General features: G+C 35.3%; 1 protein-coding gene across 1 annotated transcript; it reads left to right on the plus strand.

Moving 5' to 3' along the window:
* The first annotated feature begins 18,872 nt into the window (after positions 1 to 18,872).
* On the plus strand, positions 18,873 to 20,389 carry LOC113333618. Its single transcript, XM_026580043.1, has 2 exons — positions 18,873 to 19,385; positions 19,625 to 20,389. The coding sequence occupies exons 1-2, from the start codon at positions 18,873 to 18,875 to the stop codon at positions 20,387 to 20,389; spliced, it is 1,278 nt and encodes a 425-aa protein (XP_026435828.1).
* Positions 20,390 to 23,602: the final 3,213 nt, after the last annotated feature.

Here is a 23,602-nt window from a genome sequence, read left to right on the forward strand (position 1 = left end):
TTACTAAAAATAGAGTTTTGAAGCCGAAATTGGTAATAAAAATTAAAAAATATACGAAAATATTTTTTTCCCGTATTAATTTAGGCTAAGAATCCGACAAATACAAAAAAATCCCGATTTATCTTAACTGCTTTTGTTGGTTTTACTTAATTAAAGGAAAAAAAACACTATTTTTAGAAGACAGGATCACCATAGATTTTTTTGTCAAGATATTTTGATGATTTATACGGAAATTTGAAACAATCTTATAGGATAACAATTTTTTTATTTTTTACCCAAACAGATCGTATGTATATTTTGAGAAGTATCCATACTTTTAATGAGAGGTTTAGCTAACTTTGGAAGTCCGAGATTTATTTCAGTTCTTCGGTAACCATACATCGTGGATCATGCCTATATACAAAAAAAAGATCCCATTCTAGAAACTTAACTTTCACTTTCACTAATGACAACGTATTTTCTTATTACTCCATGGTATTCATGCTTTTGGTTCTTGATGTCGTCTCTAATCAAGATAAAATTGTTCTTGATGTTGTTCATTTAATTGATGTCTCATTTTGTGTTCTTTTCAATTTTAACAAATTCCATTAATATTTGTTTTGTGTTCTTCCTGATCTAAATTATTGTCCCTGTTTTGTTTTGATTTTTTTGTTTGTTGCTTTTCAATGACTTATGTTCATGATTCAAATTATTGTCTTTGTTTTGTTTTGATTTTTTAGTTTGTTGCTTTTCGATGATTTATGTATGTTTTCGTTTATCTCTTGCAGTCTCTTTACCCTTGACAAAAACATCCCCTGATTATTTCCACTGGATGGGATCACGAATGAGATGGTAATGCGTGCAAACAAGACACCAAACTTCAGATTAGTAATTGTTAAAGGTTTATGTTTTGATTTTCTTTTGTGCACATTCTTTCTTCTTTTTCTAAAAGAATATATATATATATATACACACACACACTAAGGGATCAACCTCTATCAAATTTTTTTTGTGTTGTTTGGTCGTCCGTTATGTATCCTACTATAATATTTTAGTCAACATACAAAGTAGTTGGGGCTCACATAACCGGTGTTTCAATAGCAAGGTTATGATATCGTGTTTAGTTAACTGGAGACATAGTAGCCTGGGCTAAATCTACAACCATTAAAAACAACCCAATACTTAGCTGAGGCATGTAGTACTAGTGTTTTCTTGATCAGTTAGATTAGGCTCCGGACGTGAATTTGATAATCTAGGGTCCAACATATATTTACATTAGAAACCTGTAAATTGAGTGTTTAAGTTGCTCGGGAGCCGTGGTGTTTTGTTGGTCGAGTCAAATTAGCCGAGGCCTACGGCTCTGGACATCGCCCTTAAATTATTTGGAAACTTAATGTTTGACATTAAAGTTAGCATTTTTTAATTAGGAAATTAAGTTACATTAAGAAATCTAATTGTGTTACGGTTGCAACAAAACTAATATTACCTGTTTTATGTTAGCTTTATTCCAAGCCGCGACATAATCCCAGCCGTGCAAAATAATAAAATTTCAACCGTTAGTGCCAATTGCAGTCGCTAATGTGAACAAATCGACATTGTGGATGGAATAGAACACATATTTTGAGTCTATAACTTTAGTTCAAAGCACACTATTGGGCGGTTCATATCAACTGGTTCGCCTTATGAAACTATGTAGGCAAATTAGAAATTATATGGCTTTGGGCACTTAACTATATTAGAAAACATACGACCCAATTAAAGTTGGACATGATTAGGTTTAGTAGGTATCTAAGGGTTATCCTTGGTCTGGAGTTGAGTAAACCCTTAAGTTTAGTCGTAATCAATTAAGTGGAAATTGTATAACTATCCCTTCTTTTGATGGGCCTTTACAAATATCCTTGTCCACTATATTAATATCCCTAATCCAAAAACAAGGAAATTTAATTAATTATATTCTCCTTTAATACCCCATCTCAGACTTTAGTGCACTTTTATTTTTTTTGATCTGGAAACGATGTTTCTCTTTTCCTTCTTCGCCATCACCACCATCCCTCTCTATTACCATCACCTTACCACCGCCACCATCTTCATCTCTGCTACCACCACCACCACCATCGCTATCCCTACCAGTACCACCACAACCATCTCCATTATCAACAACATTACAGAAAGAACCTTATTTCCAAATCAATCTCATATTTAAAATTACTGAGAAAAACTTATTTTCAAATCCTAATCTTTATTAGAAACATCAGGTTTACTCCGTTTTTAATTGATTTCAGCTTGAAGAACCTGAAATCGATGATAACAGTGTGTATCAGTTGGGAAGACACGATGAAAATATTCATCCGTAATCATCAAAAATAAATTAAAAGATAAGTTTGATCTCTTACTGTTATTCTAAGTAGTAGCCTAAATTTGATCTTGGGTTTTATTTTTTGGTGTTGGTTCAACATGGTTTCTTTTCTTATTTCGAATTTAAATTGAGCTCTTGATTGTGATTCATTTCTGAAACAAGCAAATGGAGTTTGTTGTACTAGTGCGGTGGTGGTGGTGATAGAAACATTTTGGTATTGTTGTTGTTGTTGTGGTGGAAGGTGTTATTACTGTGACGCCTCATATACTAAACCTGCTTAGCTATAAGATTACAACATAGTTGAAGCATTAAATCCAGATTATCGGTCTTAAGAACCATATTCACATAAAGTGGTAACAAACAAACCCAAACTCTCTGATACAGTATGTTTGAAAATCTCTCATGTTATATAATTATAATAATGTATTGTTTTATAGAATAAAGAAAGAATACATATCATAATTAAAGATACACGACAACACTAATAGGTAGAGCACTAGCTATGAAAACGGATATCTTCGCACGCTCCATTTCTTCCGATTACTGAAAACTGAAGTGGGAACAAGTGAGAATATTATCCCAAAGGGGTGCCCAAAGGAAACATATAACTCTCAAGTAATCACTAACATACTTTACAGTTCTAAAATAATAACACTAATTTAAAGAACGATAACGAATTAAAGCATTCAACAATTTATGCATCGAGAAGCAAGTGTTATCCTAACCTCGCCAAACTCATTGGAGAAGACGATGAAAGAAAAACCCTAATCAATAATAATAACATCGTCCACATAGAGTGCTCATACAAACCATGATTCAGAATATTACCATCAAGATCAGAAAGTTAGACAAACAAGTAAATATGCACACGAGTGATTTCCCTCAAATAGAATAGTATATATAATATCATAACGGATGAGTTACCGCCCTACTAGGTAATATTCAAACGGATGAGTTGCCGCCCTACTATATTAATAAGCATTACTACTAAGACAGATGAATTACCGTCCTACTAAAGAAATAGTTATAATACTATTAAAACGGATGAATTACCGCCCTACTAGGTAATATTGTCGACGGATGAGTTACCGCCTTACTTAACTTAGCTACGAGCCATGGGGAAACACAGACTCATCGCAGGGAAATCTCACAATGCATATCACAAAAATACATTGAAGGAAACATCGTATATACATATACAACATATATATCATACTCAAAGATACATGAATAGTACATCAAAGAACATGCAATCATGCTCACTGATAATAAGGACTCATCATGCTCGCAGCTAAAGAAATCTTAATTAATTATTACAAGAAGGTTACAGAGTTCCCATCTGTTTTGATGATAATCCACGCCTACCTTGAAATCCAGAATCCACTGGTTCGTCCTTTGAATCGTTCGTTCTTAATATATACTAATTGTTAATCACACAAGAACTCTAAGAAATTAGCCAAAAGGCTCATAACATAATCTCTTATAATTCTATAGTTATAAGCTAAGTGAACTATCTAATGGTTCTAAGCCCATTTATGGTTCCACACCTTTTTATTCTCTCTTTAGAACATATAAAAGTTTACTAATTGAATTGGGTTGGTTCAACATTTAGTTAGATAAGTCTTTTGAAGATCTACAACTTTGCAGAAGAAGTCAAAAGCTAACTCAGACCACAAGTGGTCCAATTTATCAAAATAGGAAAAACTAGATTTAAGCCCACGTTCACTAACCTCGGCCCATTAACACAAGGCCTAGTCCACCTAAGTCAACTAACAGTCAGAGAGGTCAATTAACAGTCGACGTCAGTCAACTTCCAGGGTCAAGTCCAACTCGGTCCACTGAGTCATTTCTGAGTCGAACCGATTCAACTCAGTCAGATATCCTGAGTCAGCTAAGAACAGAGTCGGTCAGGAAATCTGACTAGGATGACTAATCGGCCAAATTCCTAAGCCAAACTTCTATTGCATAATCAAAACACAAATACAAACATACAATCTGAACAACATTCTAACTATACACAGTTCTTTAAGTTATATCTAACTTCCATCTTCATTTCAAACAAACTTTCAACAATAACATCATTAGCTTCAGTTCTTCCACCATATTCATACATCTCCATTTTCAGTTAAACCAAATACAACTCTTCCCAACCTTAATCCTCCATTGAGCAATCGTCTGCTGTAACTTCAAACCAAATCATGTAGCTCTTCCACGTCTCCAACAATTCATTCACATACACATCTTCTTAAGCAAAACTTCTCATTCAGTTCAACTCAAAATTCATTTCTAAATAGCTACAACCTCTTAATCAAACCAAACTTCAATCACAAAATATCTCAACAACACCATTATCAATTCTCTGATCTGCTACCACTTCAGTTACATTACAATACCGCCATATTCACATCTATAACTTTATGCAACCACAATAACCACACTGCGTCTTTATCCACACCATACATACAATTCTTGTGGAGTCATTCTTGTGTCAGTTCATTTAGTGTTTTAGATGAGGTAATCCTGTGTAACCAAACTGAGCCATCTACCAGTTAACTTCAATTGCATCTCAAAACAACAACACCAGCTCAATGTCAGTAGGGCTGCACATAACCGACTCGACCCTCCGACCCGACCCACACCCGTCAAAAAATACCCGTACCCGAACCGACCTACCTAGGTATGGGTCGACTATGGGTGAGGCACGTGAAAACCCACCGTATGTTGGTCGGTTGCGGGTAGGAACTTCCTTCACCCGACCCGACCCACCAACCCGCCCAATATTCCCTAGCATGCTACCCCTTAGATTTTCTATCCTAGAATGAATCTCAGCCATTGGATTGAAAAAATAAAATACCTAACCCTAACTAAGCATCACACTCGCATCCCACACCTATCACTTCGGCCTCTTCTTCTCTCCTTCTCAGAGACAGAGTCACAGAGACTCTTCTTACTTCGTCAATTCGTTGTTCTTGAATCTTGATTAGTGAACTGAAGGTATGAATCAACTTAAAACTTGTTCCCAACTAGTTGAACTCTATGTATTGTTGATTGTTCTTGACTTTCTAAATAAATCTAGGGATTCATTTGAAATTGATTTCAATTTCCCGCAAGATATAAAATATGACGGGTAACCCACCACCCGACCCGACCCAACCCGCCTTATTGTGGGTCGGGTGAAAAGCGACCCATTGTTATGGTGGGTCGGTTGCGGGTGAAAAGTTCAATTACCCACCAGCAGTGGGTCGGGTGGTGGGTGAGGCCAAACCCGACCCAACCCGACCCATGTGCAGCCCTAAATGTCAGTTCAGTTCCACCAGTTCCATTCTTTAGCCAACATTCATCTAACAACTCAACTTAACTTGTGCATCCACAACCCTTGTGTCACTTCATTATGTCTTATCTGCAGCTGAACTACCAACTCATTCTTTATTAGTTCCATAACTTCAGCTAAGACCACCACCACCAACAATTATAGTCTCAAACACATCTTCATCCATGTATCGTCACAACCTTATCTCTGATTTACTAGCAGCAACCCCAAAACATCTCAAGACTCACTAAACTCTTAGTTCCTTCATCTTTGTGATTAAAGCTCACAATTATCCAAACCCATATGCAAATCCTAAACATACATCTACCTGTCACTATCAGCATCATCATCTTAGCACGAGAATCAAATCCTAAGTTCTTCATCAGCTTCAATTCCACCTCTGGTTCAGAAATTCAAACCCTAACTTCTCAATTTACATCAAGACCGCTTCAAATTATCAATTGAACAGAACCCTTACTTCAGTCAATTAAACTCATCTCTAATCTCTTCTTATGCATCGGCTAAAGAAACCAAAATTAAACCTTACACAATCGTTCATACCCTAATTAACAGTAAACCCATGAAATATAACACCAAAACAAACTCAATTCCGAAAATAAAGTCAATCAAAACCAAAACCTTAAATTACCTGTTTTCGATCCTTTAACAATACCATATTCTTTTTCAAAGATTCACAGTGCACCATCCCTTATTCATCTATTGAAATTAGATAGTTGATTCCCTCAACCAAATCTCATTTTCATCTCTCGAATCAGAAACAGAAGAGAATGGGAGGAAGAACAGAGAAAACAAAGAAGAAGGAAAGAGAAAGAAGAAAAAAATAAGAATGAAAGAGAATGAAGGAATTCGAGTTTATCTACTCGACTTGGGATAAGGTTGACTAGAATTGTTATGGCACCTAGCGACTGGATAAGGGCTTCCCAGGTCGGTTCTCTACAAAAGTCCATTTTTTCCCTCTCACGATTAGAGTGATTTCTTCTTCATCTGGTATCCGAATGACACGTTCGAGTAGTCTATTTCGCAGAAATTTTCGAGATTTATCTAGCGATACTAGTTTCGTATCTCGATCGTTCTTAGATTAATATATATTAGTTAACGTTCGTGTTAAACTAATCGAGTCACTAGCGGTTAATTCGTCTCTTGATCATCACTAGACCAGTCAAATAGCGTTGACGAGATTGAGGGTCTTTACAATTACAGCGGTGCTGCTGGATGTTTGTTGCACTGCATGTGATGGTGGTGGATTTTATTGTAGTAGTGAGGGTGGTGGCGTACTTTTTATGGGATCAACTCCTGTTTGATCCCATTTTTTATAGATCAACTACTATTGTTGATCCCAAGTAGCCAAAAAAAATCTTTGGACTTCAGTTTTTATGGGATCAACTCCTGCTGTTGATCCCATTTTTTATGGATCAACTATTGTTGTTGATCCAATCAACTCTTATTGTTGATAACATTTCCTTGGATTAGTATAATCATGATTGTAGTTTAAATCATGTAAAGTTCTTCAAATGCTGAATTTGTGGTGCAATAGTATCATGGATGACTCCATGTCAGATGATGCGTGTTCGACTCACGCCAAGTTCACTCCATGTACATGGATCAACTTTCATTGTTGATCCAATTTAAGGGATCAACTATTGTTTTTGATCCCCTAAATTGGATAAACTTCTGCTGTTGATCCTTTTTTTTTGGATCAACTACTGTTGTTGATCCCCTAAATTGGATCAACTTCTACTGTTGATTCTATTTTTATTTGGATCAACTACTGTTGTTGATATAAAAATATCTTAATCAGTGTCGGCGGAGGCAACAACGACGGTGATGGTGGTCGCGGCATACTAGTGATGGTGACAGCGGCGGACTAGTGGTGGTGTAATGGTGGTGGTGATGGAGTGGTGGTGGCGATTGGTAGGTAGTGGTCATTGCACGGTGGTGGTGGAATGGTAGTTGAATGTTGGTGGTGGTGCTGCTAATGGTGGTGGTGAAGTGGTAGAGGAAGAAATTTGTTCCATTTTGAAATAAAGAAAAATATTATATGGATGAAACCCATAAGATTAATTCCAGATGTGAATGTTCTCATCCTGACTGTAAATTTGGAAATGACAGATATATGTGTAATAACTCTTGCTACATTGCTTTTGATGCTGCTTTTAACAAGTCAAACTTAAACTTTGCTTATGCCATTGTCATGTTTGGTCACAAAGGAGCTATTATGAACTTTGCAGGAGGGACTGGATGTTGCACAACAACAGAAGAAGCAGAATCAAGAGCCTGTCGAGAAGCCACTAGATAGGCCAAAGATACAGGAGCAACAAATATGGTTTTTCTTAAAGACAATCTCAATGTCATCAATGCCATGAGGAGAAGAAATTTTTCAGTCAATTGGAGAAGTAAAACTTTTATACACAAGGCTTTAGAAATCTCCTATTGTTTTGCTTCTTCTTCCTTCTTTTATATCAAAAGGGATTGTAACTTTATAGCGGATAGATTAGCTAAGTATTTGATTAAGTTTGGTTTGTCGGAAGTAAACTCTAAAAACTGGGTTAGGAATAGGAAGATAGATTTCTTTTAAAAAATCTGTAATATAAGCTACAATGTATTGTTTTCTGCTTAGTTTGAATGAAGATTTCCTTTTATCAAAAAAAAAAAGAGGATATATTTGTAGAGTATTAAAACTAGGGACATATAATTAATATACCTATCAGTTAATACTTAATAGGTCACCGGATATATCCAACCATTAAAATTTTGAAAGAAAGAAATATACACTGGGGAATATTGATTTTCTATTTCAAATCCATGTATGAGATAATAGGTTCACACATGCATCAGATGGGCACATCCATACATCTTCAAATGTAATTGTAATATCCAAAAATAGAAATACCCACATAGAGTAGAAATAGAAACTATTAATACAAACTAAAGCCGTAAACTTTGCCTGATACATTACCGTCGATGAGTGGTTTATAACTAAAGCCAGACATTCCTAATATTGTACTTCAGGAAAGGGAAAGTATTTTATTGCGCAAGGATTATAGATGTGTCAAACCAAACACAATGCACTGAAATATTTCTTCTGCAAGATTTGTTTATACAAACTTTTTCATTGCGGGATGAAAATCATCAGGCAAAGACTCAGTTTCAGGCTTAACTGCATCAATTATATACAACGTGTTCTCTACCGCTGGTGAACCATTGGCGTCAAGTAGCCGAGACACCGTGAAGCTTGGTGGGTTACGATTCTTCATGTTAAAAAACAAATGTAGAGAACATGAATGACAAATATTATTCAACGGGACCATTTTGTCGAGTTTATTACTCAAAGCATACATAATTGACATACCTTCTCATTGTCAAAACATGAGTTGCGGGTGAACAAACATTTTCTTGAACCTCGATGTCCACATCGACAAAAGAGGCCATAGTGGTCGTCATAGACCTCCAACCTCATCAGGAACAAGTATAATTAGGGGTTAGTTGTTTTTTTTTGTTACCCAGAATTGCAAAATGAAATTCATAGAATCACATAATTTTACAGACCTCTGTCAAGGGAGAATTGTAAGTACCGGGGAACCCTGAAACAAAGCCATGGTAACGACTTAGTAGAACTAAGCCGGTAATGGTTCAAGATATCTTTCAAACACTTTGTGTGTCTTTCAACTGGTGGTATTGTTTTTCTCTTAACAGATCGATAAGTTAGCAAAGAATTCTGATAAAAAAAAAGTTAGCAAAGAATTTGCATCCAAAGAAAGCCCTCCATATCTCTTGATCATATATGAACTCTGGATACTCGATATTTTATCCGTTCTTCAAGATCATATTTCTTCCATATTCTCTCCGCCAAATAATAACCCAGAATTCTTATAACTTGATTTCTTGCTCCAAATTGATTTTCCTACAACGAACTCGAACCCAAAACAAAACCATAATGGCTTTATTAGGCTATATTGATATACACTTCTTCCTTATCTGTTGTCATTATTCAGAGAAAGATACAGAAACAAAGAACTAGAGACCATGGCAACCAAATTGTAGTCATACATGACGAAGGCTTCTCATATAGAGCGTGGACAAAGATACAGATACACGAATTAGGAAAACTAGTTAAAATTGGTATTATTGTTTCCGCAAGTAAGAAACCGGATGTTCATCCTTATTAAGAAGGCTAGTAGTAGTAGGAAACGTCTTGTTGTCTTGTCTTTCGACCGGACGCTCGAAAATATTCCTCGCTCAATTTTCGATCCGTGTCGTGGGATGACGAAATCGATGGTCGGATTTAACAGGCTACACACACACCACTTCGGATTTAACAGGCTATACACAGACACCACTTCTCTTTATATAGTGAAATTTTGTTTTTATCTTTTCGATTTTAGGACATCAATTTTATTGTTTTTTTTTTTTTTTGATAAAAATGGGCACTTCTTCATTTCATTGATAATTCATAATTAAGGGTACAAGATGTTTTAAGACATCAAGATACAAGAGTAATAAAGTAACACTATACAAAACCAAGTATTCTAGCAATAGAAAAGAAAGAACACGGAAAAAAGACTAGAAATATGTATGTAAGAACCGATTGAATCGGAGGAGAAATGGTTTTCGGATCATAAGTCCACCATTTTTGATGATTCTCTTCTTCTTTAGAAAGAGATACTCTAAGGTAGGAGTGATTTGCTTTGGGTCTTGAATATGACGATGAAGATTCCGGCAGCCGTAGCTCACCGCCAATGATCCTGAATACCATGTAACCTAACCAAGAACGACCATGAAAGTCGATAAAAAATGCTATAAAAGAATAGAAAAAGTCGCCATAAAGACGAAGATAGCTTGCCGCCGGCAAGAGGGAATAAATCCCAAAGCAAAACTTAAAAAACAAGAAAACAAAACCTAGCTAATTAATGAAATCACTTGATGAAAACTAAAATAAAGTTGGAACTGTTCAGATCTAATCCAAAAGGAACAGATCTGAACAGTTAAAGGTTGCCATAGAGAAGGTTTTTGGTTGCCCGGAAATCTCCTGTGAGAGAGATGGAGAAGGAGAGAGAAAATAACTTGTTTCAGTGTGAAAAATAATTATATTGGTTTGGTCAAGTGAGTATAGCTGTTACGCTTTTGCTGATATTAAAACATCATACCTTGCAGTGTTGTCTTGGTGTTGGGTTAAAATAGTCTCACTTGAAAGTGATTGTACCTTACAGATTATATACACGACATGCCAAGTATTGCTTTCTGCAATGATGTTGTGGTTGCAGCAATTCTGAACAAGTGAGTTTTCTATATCTGCTTGAGTTAAAGTGTGATACTAACACATTTGGACCATGAAATTTTAGGTATAAGCTAAGGTAATCCCTTGGATCGCTCTAACAGTTAAAAATTATGCATGTTCCTATTGCCTTAATTGTTACTGTGTTGTGTCTTTGCCGGCTTGTTACTGTGTTATGCCTTAATTTTTTGGGTGTTACTTTTATTGATTCCTCATCGACAAGCACATGGTTATGCTTATGTCGCAGCTGCGTACATCATTTATTTAGTTCTTGAGCTTCAGGATTTAGCCCAGGTTTTTTTTTTTTAATCAATTTGCTAACGCTTCAAAGCCTTTAAAATGTACTCATTCTGCTTCTGAAGTGATGGTGAAGGAAATTTTGCCTTCTACCGGTTCAGCAATTGGACATTTCAATTCGTGAGGTATAGAACATAAAAAAGGACTCCAGATCAGTGACGGAGCCAAACAAAATTATGAAAAGGGTCGTACGAAAATTCCTATCAAATCTTTATGTATTTGAACCCCTAACGAACAAAAATGTTTATAATTCCATCACATTTGTCCCCATAGTAGAGCAAAATTTCTAAAAACCTAACTGATTTTACACTGAGGTTGAGAAACAAGTGGAGGCTTGAGACCCATTTATCTCTATGTGCCTCCGTCACTGCTTCAGATTATCTTACCAGGCTTCAAAGACAAAACTTATGAGACTGTTATTTTAATTAAAAGTGCTAACAAGTCTAAACCTCATGGCGCTGAATTTTAAACTAATTAGTTGTTTATTTCTTTGTCACAGTTACAGAAAACTAATTTTCAAGTCTTTAGCTAACATTTGCAGGGTCGCAACAAGACATACACATTACAAAGCCAATGCATGACCATTGTTACAGTAGATCGCAACAATTCTAAGAATCAAGTGAAAAGCAAAAGCTCATCGATGGTGAAAGGGACCAGTTAGTACGCGAGCGGAAGAGAATATGAAAGGGCACATAAGCACATGGTGAAATTTTATTTTAGAAGTTATTTTACGACATATTGACCACTAACCACTTTATTAAATCTCTGTTCCAAATAAGTTGGTCCACACATATTGAGGAAGGGAATATGAAAAGGCACACAGAAGCACATGGGTAATACAGTCCGGAAATCTTATTGTAGAAGTTATTTTAAGACATATAATGACTGCTTTATTAAATGGGTTATCTTGTTTTTGGTACTCGTTTTTGTCCAGCTTTAGAGTTTGGTCTAACATTTGTCCAATTTTATGTTTGGTACTTGGAAAAGTCATTGACTTGCGCCGAGTCCCTTAGATTTTGATTTCCGTTTAATAATTATTAAAAAACTAAGCAAAATAAAATATAATTATTAATCTAAGTTACTGTTATACCCTTTCACTTTACCAAAACAGACTCTCTAAAGCCCTAATTCATATTCTACTTTATCTTCATATCGTGATTTCAAATCCATGTATCACCAGCTTTTCTATGAAATTTGAATTCTAGATACAACCTATCTCCTCAAATCCACCGCGTCTATCTTCTTCGGCTCCAATACTGTTAAAACCACCACTCACAGATGCAAACCAAAATCACCACTTCAGACTTTTACTATCTTAGAATACGAAGATGGTGATTAACGGAGATGAACGGCTTCATTGAAACTCTGAACCAATAGATTTTGAAAATCTCAAAGATTTCGAAGAAGTTTCAGAAGAAATTTATGATTCGAGAAATGAGATTATACATGCAGATGACTACCTAGAAAAAAAAATCAGTATCAAGATCACAAGTACCCTTTTCAATTTGGGGAAAAATTCAATACACCCATATCAACCCCTAATTTTCAATTTGGGAAAAGAAAACAATAAACCATATCAAACACAAACAAAATCAGCCGACGGTAACCATCTCAATTAACTTATTCATCTCATTTGTTCTTGAAAAAACAATGATAATCGTAGTGGCGGATTATGATGATTGAAGTAATGGAGAAGCAACACTCATTATGATTCTGAGTATCACTCTTTGGTTGAATTGATTAGAGAGATACGTGGGTTGCTAGGGTTGCTACTGTGTTGGTGGGTGTGGGTGGCTATATGATTTTTGGGTTGATATACAAACAAAGACAAATACGCGAGGGTGTGGTGTAGTAAAACGAAAATGTTAGTAAAGTAAAGGGTACGGTGGTAAACTTGATTAGTTATTAGATTTTATTTAAATACTCCCTCCGTCCCCTATATATAGGCGGAGTTGTAAAAAATTGTAGTCCCATTAGATAGGCGGACTTTCAATTCCAAGATAAGTTTTTTCATATATTACCCTTATTTATCATAGGTAGTTACAACTATAATTAAGTTTTGTTTCTAATGTTGGAAATTGTACAAAGAATAAAACAGGAAAGATTATGGAAATGTAGGAAATCAATAAAATTTCTTATTCTAAGAGAAATTCACTTTTCCGTCTATATATTGAGGACGGAGGGAGTAATTTTTAACGAAAATCAAGATTTAGCCGTGTCAACGCCAGTCAAGGTCAATTCCAAGTGCCAAACGCAAAGCTGTACAAATGTTAAACCAAACTCTAAAGCGGGACAAAATCTGAGTACCAAAAACAAAATAACCATTATTAAATCTCTGTTCCAAACAAGTTTGTCCATATATACAGACTTTAGAAATACCGACTTCAGCATGAAGAATCTAAAAATCAAACTTTAACTTCCATTTCATGGCATAAATTTAAATTACATTCATATGAATTCTATTATTGAGTTACTCCTTTGTATAGGTTGTAATAAAATTTGTAAATTTGTTGCAATTTAGGGTCTTAAGTTTGCGCATGGTTGGGGTTTTCTGGGGAAAATTCTGAGGTTTTTACTGCTCATTCTCAGCCATTAACGGTACTAATAAGAGCCTCTTTCAGATTTTAGATGCCGATTATTCTGGTGTAATAAGATATCTAGCTTCGAATTCTAAGCATATTGCACTGTTGGAACTTGAAGGAATAATGTGATGAAACCATCTCTGAATGAGAGCTTTCTTTTCAATTAAAGGTCAGTTTTCTTCTTGGGATTAATTTTTGGCCTTCTGGCTTTGTATGTTAGTGAGAAATCTAAAAATCAAAGTAGGTTTGACCTATATTGGCTTAGATGAAAAAATTGGATACATGGTGAATAGTGCGAGATTTTGACAGTCTACGATGGAACTCCTGCCCGTTTCTTGGATGTTGGTGGCAGAGCCTCTGAACACTAGGCAATTTCCTTATGTATTATATTTAAAAAAATCGATCTCAAAGGAAGGATGGAGATATAACAGGCGAGTTTACATAACTGGGCTTTGCATGGACTTCTCTTGACCATAGAGGCTGCTGGCTTATCTTATGTGTCCCCAAGTGCAGGAAATTTTGAAGACTATAGCTACTGCAGTTAAAAGTGAAAAATTCATGAAATTGTATTGGTACAAGTATTTACATGACTTTAATGTCCTTACAAACAAAAGTATCACTTTTGTGTTATCACTGATTTTGTAGATATTATCTTTTATCTAACAACCAACACAAATACTTACTACATTCTTATTTCAAACTTATGGAGAGGTAGTGTGTATGAATAAACATTGACGAGATGTTATATTTCTTCTGGATTATCTTTTTGACAGAAAACAAAAAACTTAATTCTGATTCTTCATCCTACGAAATGTCTGAATATGGTGATTGAAAATTACAGATTCACATAACCAGACCATTGCCGCGAGAGATATAGAGATCATGTGGAAATACATCATTTACATGGGTCTTATAAATTTTCGTAGCAATAGATCCACTTGATCGATTGAAGTTGGTTTGCCGCATGACTTGGTTACAATTAGGGCTTTAGTTGTGGTTTACTAAGGAATTAATGTTCTATTCACTCTTGATATTATCCAGGGGTTTTATCTTCAAAATCAAAGTATATTTCTTGAATTTGAATTTGAATTTACTTGTAAGGTACGATTGATGGTATAATAAATCAATTTTCGCCACTTTAAGGCTTCATAAATGCATGTGAAGAAATGCATCCACGACGACCTCCCTCTCCACAAGAGTCAATTCCCTGGAAAAAACTGTAGAACGTTATGTCTTCGCATCCCGCACCCCGTGAATGATGCATTATACTTATCACGCAAATTTTGTACACAGGTATTGTTTCTTTTATCTGTATAAGGAAGTCGTCTTTCGTCTGTTATGGAATTTATCAATCAATATTATAACTCATATCATGAGTTGATATTGTAGTAAAAAATAAAACCATTTTTTTTTGTATAAAGAAAACCCCAAAAAAACTAGGACAAGTTATTATTTAGTTTCAGAATATTAACAATACTAGTTGGGAGTTTAGAACCGAGTCAAGTAGCCTGAACTTTGAGTGATAAAGCATGAATAACCAAAGAATGAGCAGCATCATTGACTGATTTTGGCATAAAATTGTAGGCATTGTTTCTATTCAGAACGACCATTTTGTTGATGATATCATCCTTTATTCTCCAGATTCTCCATGGGGTTATTCTTGTTTCTCTGGAAAGGTTTTTCACAACTAACCGTCTATCTCTTCTATGACGACATGGCTTAAATTTCAAAGAATGCCCAACTCTGCATCTAAAAGGAAACCATCTACTTCTGCATATAGAACTGTGTCAGATCTACCGGTTCTTGTACATGCACCCAAACATGTTCCATTATTATCTCTTACAACTGCTGCACAGGCGTACTCTCCGTCATTCCACGTTGCGTCTATATTGATTTTGATAAGAGGACAAGCTGGTGGTTCCCATGTGATTGTGTTGGCATCTTTATTAGTTTTATTAGGTTCTTACACTGCCTTTGTTTCAGCTTCTTCAGTGTAGTTGTAATATAAAATTTTCCAATATTGAGCAATGACTAAGGAAGCATGCATTGTAAGATTTATGTTCTCAAAAGCTTTCGCATTTCTCACTTTCCAAATGGCCCAATAGATTGTCATACCCATAGCAATGGATCAATCATTGTCCTTCCTTCTAATCCACGAATCAACCAAGTACGAGATAATAGACATCTTTACTTCTAGTTGAGAACTAGAATTTGGGAATTTAGCTCTGCGAATCGGTGCTTGACCCGGCGATGGAATCAGTCTTTTTCACAGATTTTCTAGATTTCAACGTTAATTCACGTCATTAATTCAGGTGATTATTATCACTTCTTTAATTCAGGTGAGTTTTTAATTAGATCAAATGATTGGTGCTTCAAAATTACGATCGTAATTACTAAATTCTATGTCAGATCGAAATGTTTCTTGTTCTAACCTAGAAAATTTTGATTCATCTGGGAACTTTAATTCTGCTACTAATTCAGAATCCATAATGGATACTCCATCTCTATTCATCTATGATGATGTTATTGATGATAGTTTAAGTGAATGGTGATTCAGTCTAATAGGTAGACTGGATTTTGTCAAACTAAAAATTGAGACAGCTTCAGCAATTTTGAAGAAACAATGGGTTTTGAAAGGTTCAGTATAATTGATTCCTCTGGGAAAAGTATTTTTTATAATTAAGCTTGATAATGAAGATGACGAAAACTTCATTTGGAGGGGACTTTGGATGGTTGAATCATAAACATTGAAACTCATAGCATGGGAGCCGAATTTTAACCTAGAAAATCAAAAAACTTCCACAACTTTCGTTTGGGTAACTTTCCCTGGTTTAAGCATCGAATATTGGAGGAAAGTATTATCTTACATTTGGGAAATAAAATTGGCAGAGCAATGAAGGTTAATGAAACAACTTTAAAACGAGAAATTGGGTACTATGCTAGTGTGTTGGTAGAAGTTGATTTAGCTAAGTTCATACCTAGCAAAGTGAATATTGAATCAAAATATGGTAAATCTGAACAACCTATTCAGATTTCCAAACGACCAAAATTTTGCTTTCATTGCAAGATTATAGGTCATTTAGTAGTAGAATGCAGAGTAAAAAGAAATGAAGTGCATACTAAAGAAACAACTCAAGAGGCTCCAGCTGAGATTCCAAAGAAACAATGGAGGGCTAAGAATACTTCTGCAACAAAAGGTTTTGATATCTGTTTTCCTTCTAAAGATACTGATATTGAGCACATAATTGATCATATTGATGAATCTTTATTAAGTGATAATGAAACTATAGATGCCATAATACCACCAATTCAGCACCAGCAAAATTCCTCTTCAGGGAGATTTCGTGTATTACAGGAAAACAATGAAGAATATAGTGCTTCCTTAACTTCTTATAAATATTTTCCTAGTCTGTCAGTTTATAAAATAATTACAATGGTATCCAGTGCTCCTCCTGCAAACAATGTGATTAATCTGCAACCTCCTACAACTAATCCAGAAGTTTTTTCTACTCCTTCAGTCAGAACTTTAGAAACTATTATACAAGAAGATAACTCTGCAATACAGAAAAGCTCTGAAAATAATGAAGCAAAAAGTATACCAAAGCAGAATGATGCACCTCCTATTACCAAAGTAATTCCAACTACATCTGGTGAAGGGATAAGTAGGGAAACAGACTCTACTAAACAAAAAACAGGCAAGCCACCAAGAATTACCAGAAAACAAGCTGCATTATTAAGTGGAAATGAAAGTAAAAACAATCAAGGAAAGAGAAGTCCTTCTACTTCTCAATCACAAAATTCTAAATGAGAGTTATATTTTGGAATATCAGAGGCCTGAGAAGATTAAAAGCCAAAGATAAACTCAGGAGTATGATTAATTCTTTTTATCCTTCTTTAGTTATTTTAGCTGAACCAAAAGTTTGGTTTACTTCTACTTTTTTGAAGAGATTGAAATTACAAGGGATGCATTAAATAATTCACAATTCAAGTGAGGAGAATAAAGGGAATATCTGGATTCTTTGGAGTGCTTCAATAAGTCCACCAATAATTGTCTCAAATACAAGACAAGAAATAACTGTGGATGTAGGTGGTTCATTAATTACTGGAGTTCATGCATCAACATTAACTGTAAATAGAAGAAGTCTGTGGGAGGATTTGGTAAATTTGAATTCTTTAAATAAACCGTGGCTTGTGATAGGAGATTTTAACACAGTTACAAGCTTGGATGAGAAAGTTGGAGGTTTAACACCTCTAAGAATATCAATACAGGAATTCAATGACTGTTTGAATACTTATGGTTTAATAATCTGCAATAATAGAGTTGGAAGTAAAAGAATAATCTGCAATCTGGACAGAGCTGTGTTTAATGATAAATGGATTGAACTTTATCCAAGTTGGGGTTATAAAGTGGGTGTCAGGGGAATTTCAGATCATGGAGTTCTATATGGAGCTAATGCAGAAATTCCAAAACAAAAAAATGTTCATTTCAGAGCTTTAAAAGTTTGGAAGAGTCATCCTGATTTCATTAAGATCATTAACGATTCTTGGCAGAAATAAATGGTTGGTAATCCTGGTTTTATCTTGATGAGCATATTGAAAGACTTAAGAAAGCAATACAACTTTGGAACTAGAATGTATTTAGAGATGTGGGAAAAAAAATTCAAACAAGCAGAAGATACAGTTATGCAGTCTTCACTAGCATCTGATAAAAATCCAATGAATATTGTCCTTCTAAATAATCTAGTGACAACTAGAGGAGTTCAAGAAGTTTTAATTGATCAACAAAAACATATTACTCAACAAAAATCAAGAGTAAAGTAGCTAAAAGAAGGAGCATCAATTTCCAGATTTTTTCATGTGAATCTCAAAATAAGACAAACACAAAATGCTATAGTAGAATTGGAAAATGCAAATGGCAATATAGTGTCAAATCAAGATGAAATTGCAGACATTTTGGTATCCCATTTTGAAAAAAAATTCAAGCATCATGAAGTGAATTCTGTACCAGATTTTTTTCAAGATATTCCAAGAGTAGTGACTGAAGAGGACAACTTCATGCTAGATGCAACTCCAACTGATGAAAAAGTGAAAAAAGTTGTTTCTGATCTTGATCCAGATAGTGCTCCAGGCCCTGATGGCTTTGTTGGTTGGTTCTACAGAACAACATGGGAGGTCATAGGTAAGGACTTTACTAAAGCAACCAAATTTTGTTGGAATAGAGGCTTTATCCCAAATGGATTGAATTCCAATTTTCTTTTACTTCTGCCTAAAGTGAAGAATGCCAAGAGAGCAAACCAGTTTAGACCCATTGGTCTGATGAACTTTAGTTTTAAGGTTATCATAAAGATCATAACATCAAGATTAGGGGGAATAATTCAAAAAATAGTTTCTCCTCAACAAGCTGCATTCATCAAGGGTAGAAATATACAAGACCAAATTGTGCTGGCATCTGAGTTAGTGAATGAACTTGATACTACAAGAAGAGGTGGCAATATTGGTTCAAAACTTGACATTACACAAGCTTATGACTCCTTAAGCTGGGAGTTTCTTTTACACAAGCTTAATTTGGTTTTTCAGAAAAAAAAAAAAGCATTTCTTGGCTGCATACTATTCTTCAATCAGCCAAAATTTTTGTCTTAGTAAATGGTGGCCCTGTAGGATATTTCTATGTGGGGAGGGGTTTAAGACAAGGAGATCCATTATCTCCCCTTCTTTTTATAATAGCAGAAGACCTCCTGAGTAGAATCCTGTCAAATTGAATTCAAGAGAAAAAATTGTTTCCTTTGGTGACAGGAAAAAATGTACAGCCATCTCACATTTTCTCTGTTGATGACACTTTCCTCTTTTGTAATGGTGACAAGAGAAATGTCAAAAAACTTTTAAAGATCCTCAAAGATTACAAAGAAGCTTCAGGCCAAATCATCAGTTTAGAAAAGAGTAAATGCTTCATAGGGGGTACAAGTGAATCAAGAAAATTACTGATTGCAGAAGAATGTAATATGGTGCTATATGCTTTTCCAGATAAGTATTTGGGTGTCAATCTAATACCTGTAAGAATCAAGACCATTCATTTATGGGGATTTGCGGAGATGATGCAAGAAAGGCTAGATGGATGGAAAGGGAAACTACTTTCATTCCAAGAGAGGCTTATTCTGGTAAAATTTGTACTCTGTAGTATTCCAATCTATAATATGGCTATTTATAAATGGCCACAAAAAGTACTGAAGGAGTGTGAAATAATTATAAGAAATTTTCTTTGGACTGGTGACCCTGCAACCAGAAAATTGATAACTGTGAAATGGGATTATGTTTGTTCACCAATAGATGAAGGTGGTTTGGGGCTAAGAAGGCTGGAGATAATAAATAAAGCAATGCTCATGGCAAGATTCTTCAAGGCAAAATACCAAAACCAAAAAGGTGAATGGATTGAATACTATAAAAAGTCATCCATATGGACTGGGTTGAAATGGATAGCAGATGAAGTTTATAAACACACAAGATGGTTGGTTGTAAATGGTATTAACATCTTAGTAGGAAAAGATATATGGATAAAAGATAAAGCACTGAATTGAATATATCCAGAGAACACTTTCCTCCTACAATACCCTAAAATGAAAGTAGCTGATATAATTTTGGATGGTGAATGGATCCTCCCAAGTGAAAGTCTTGCCATGATAGATGTTAATGAACTACCGGTAATAACCAATGAAGAAGATAAAAAAGTGTGGGCTGACTCAATTACTGGGGATGTTATAGTGGCTTCAGCTGAGGAGTGCTTAATAAAGAAATAAATAGAAATGGGTTAATCAGGTATGGCACTCTTCTGTTCATCCTAGTGTGTCAAGTAATGTGTGGAAATAGTCAGATCTGCCTACCCCACTGATGAGAACATGAGAAAAAGAAAATTTAGTTTAGCATCCAGATGTTCTTTTTGCCGAAAAGATGAAGAATCTATAGAACATATTCTAAGGCATTGTGACTTTAGTGAAATAATATGTAAATGGTTGGGTGATATCTTCAGTTTTATTAACCCCAAATCCTTTGATGAAATTCTAAAAGTTGCAAAAGGTAAAAGTCCTGTAGTGAAGGAAATATGTAAGATTGCAGCTTTTATCACTATGCAAGAATTATGGTTTCTGGGAAATAGATGTGTGTATGATAATGAAAAATCTCATGCTAACACTCTTAAGACAAAGATCATGAAGTTCATTATAGAAAGTGAAGTGAGAATGTCAGCTCCAATGTGGAACTCATCATATGATCTACAGGTGTTAAAAAAAAAATTGGTTTTAAATGCAGAAAAGTAAAAATTTCAAGAATCCAGGAAATCTTTTTCACCTTACCAGAAATGAACTACTTACTCTTGTGTTGTGTTGGGGAATCAAAAGGAAATCCAGGTACTGCTGGTTTTGGTTTTATTGGAAGAAATAACAATGGAGATTATGTGATAGCTATGGAAGGTGGATTAGGAGTGGCTACTAACTATTATGCAGAAGTCATGGCCGTTTTATGTGCAGGGGAATGGGCTATTGAGAATGGCTTTTTCCAACTAATTTTCAGAATAGATTCTCAATTAGTAATTGACGCTTTTAAATCCCATAAAATTTCTTGGTTTGCTATTTCAAGGTGGAGGAAAATATGTTAAAGTGTCAGAAACTAGAGGTTCATTCACAGTTATAGGGAAAGGAATTTCTCAGCTGATTCTTTGGCAAAAAAGGGAGCTGATCTTCAAAGAGGTGAACACATCATTTACATTCACAGACCATCTTTCCTATCTCCGTTGGAAATGACCAACAAATATATTATAGATTTAGATAGTTGTTTTGTGATAATGTAAGCTCCAGGGATTTTTGCTTGTAACTTTTTACAACCCTTATTGGGCTTTCTTTTTGTAAACCTATTTTGGAACATTTTTGCTAATCAATGAAAATATTATTATCGAGCAAAAAAAAAAGTACAAGATAATCATTTGCTGGTTACCTTGAAGTCTAAGCCCAAAAGGTGACGCAAACCAAATTGCATGTGCAAAATTACAATGAAGTAATAAATGGTTTACAGATTCTTCTTCTGTATTGCAGGTGTTGCAGGTTGTGGAAACTCCATCAACATATCTTCTAATTCGCTGAGATACTACAATCCCATTGTGAATGACATGCCACATAAAATATTTTATTTTTGGAGCAACTCTTTTCACTGACCGGAATTGTTTCCATGGAAACTGATGCTCCCTAGAAAGAGATGATTCGTCGTGTCGTTCTTATAACATCTTCTGGAATGATTGAGGGGTGAAGTTACCATGAGTAGTCAACCTCTGGATTATCCTGTCCTCCTATGAATACTAAAAATCTGTTGTGCCACGTGGCACAAAATTAAAGGTGGAGTAACTTATTATGTTACAACAACGCACACTACATCTCTCCTTAGGATGCTAAGTTATGATGTTATCTCTATCTACGTGTGGCGCTATGTTAAAGGTTGGAGTATCAAAGTATGCTACAACGGAGTACACCAAATCATTACCAAGATTGCTTAGTTATTAAGCAATAGGTTGTAGCATAGGCACATGGGTGTGTCTGTCTGTCAGAGGTAGCTGAGCAGTCTGCACAACTTTTAGTACGAAAGCGCAGTCGTCAACCACGCGGGCTCAGAGTACATGGCATCCTATGAATGACGAAGGTACACGGCCAACGAATGTACAACTTCTACGGAGGTTTCACACTTCACGATGGAACGTGTGGGAAGCTAAGGTGGCATCGTCTTATTGGAAATGGTGGACGTCTAATGAAGGTACTAGACAGACCAATGACCATCAAATCTCGATGGAACATAAGACACCAAAGATATCCATGATGCACGTGGAGCTATAAATACCCATCATCATCTCAAGAGAAGGGGGAATTTTGGGTGAGCTAGGATTAGAGAAAAGACTCATCTCTCTACTTTCTCTCTTATTTACTAGAGCTTCATACTTTCTTCAATGAAGTTCTTCCACCCGAATGTAACAAGATCAATAATAAACTTATCATCTTTACCCGTGGACGTAGGTTAAGATTAACCGAACCACATAATCCCTTGTGTGATTTATTAACTTAGTTGCACTTACATTATCTTCTCACTTAAATATTTACTTACTGAGTTATCTCTGTTTTCTGAGCTATCTGTTCATCTGAGATATCTCTTTATTTAACTTATTTGCTTACTCGCCTCTGTATTACAGAGATACCTTTGTTTTCTTAGCATCTTCTCTTGCGATGTATCTTTACTTACTTAGTACATGATCTTCTGAGTAGATCTTTTTTGGAACATACCTTTTATTTTCCCAACAATATCAGCTCAACTAAGGTATCCATACTACTTAGTATTTGATTCTCTGAGATGTTCATATTACGTAGACTATAGGAAAATTAGTAGTCACAGGGGAAAAAACGGATCTTATCTTTGACTCGAATGTATTTATATACATTCTCAATAGCCAAAGAAAATTACGAAGACTGTTCTTGGATCGTACATATCTAAGTACGAACATACAGGGACAAAAAGGGAGCTTATCTTTGGTTGTTCTCAACAGCTAAAGATTACAATGAAGGTTGTCCTTGGATCGTACGTATCTAAGTACGAGCATCTAGGGGTTAATATGGAGCTTATCTTTGGATCAAGTGTATTCATATACATTTTCAACAACCAAAGACAGAAACAAAGGCTGTCCTTGGATCGTACGTATCTAAGTACGAGCATCCAGGGGAAAATATGGAGCCTACCTTTGGATCGAGTATATTCATCTACAT

This window comes from Papaver somniferum, unplaced genomic scaffold (assembly GCF_003573695.1).
Source record: "Papaver somniferum cultivar HN1 unplaced genomic scaffold, ASM357369v1 unplaced-scaffold_133, whole genome shotgun sequence".
Classification (NCBI taxonomy): Eukaryota; Viridiplantae; Streptophyta; class Magnoliopsida; order Ranunculales; family Papaveraceae; genus Papaver; species Papaver somniferum.

Bases quoted from the DNA above. Each gene is read 5' to 3' on its own strand.
- LOC113333618 (XM_026580043.1), top strand. From the start codon at position 18,873: ATGCTAGATGCAACTCCAACTGATGAAAAAGTGAAAAAAGTTGTTTCT. The intron at 19,386-19,624 runs GTTTTTCAGAAA...AAAAATGTACAG, and splicing joins TTTTACACAAGCTTAATTTG to CCATCTCACATTTTCTCTGT.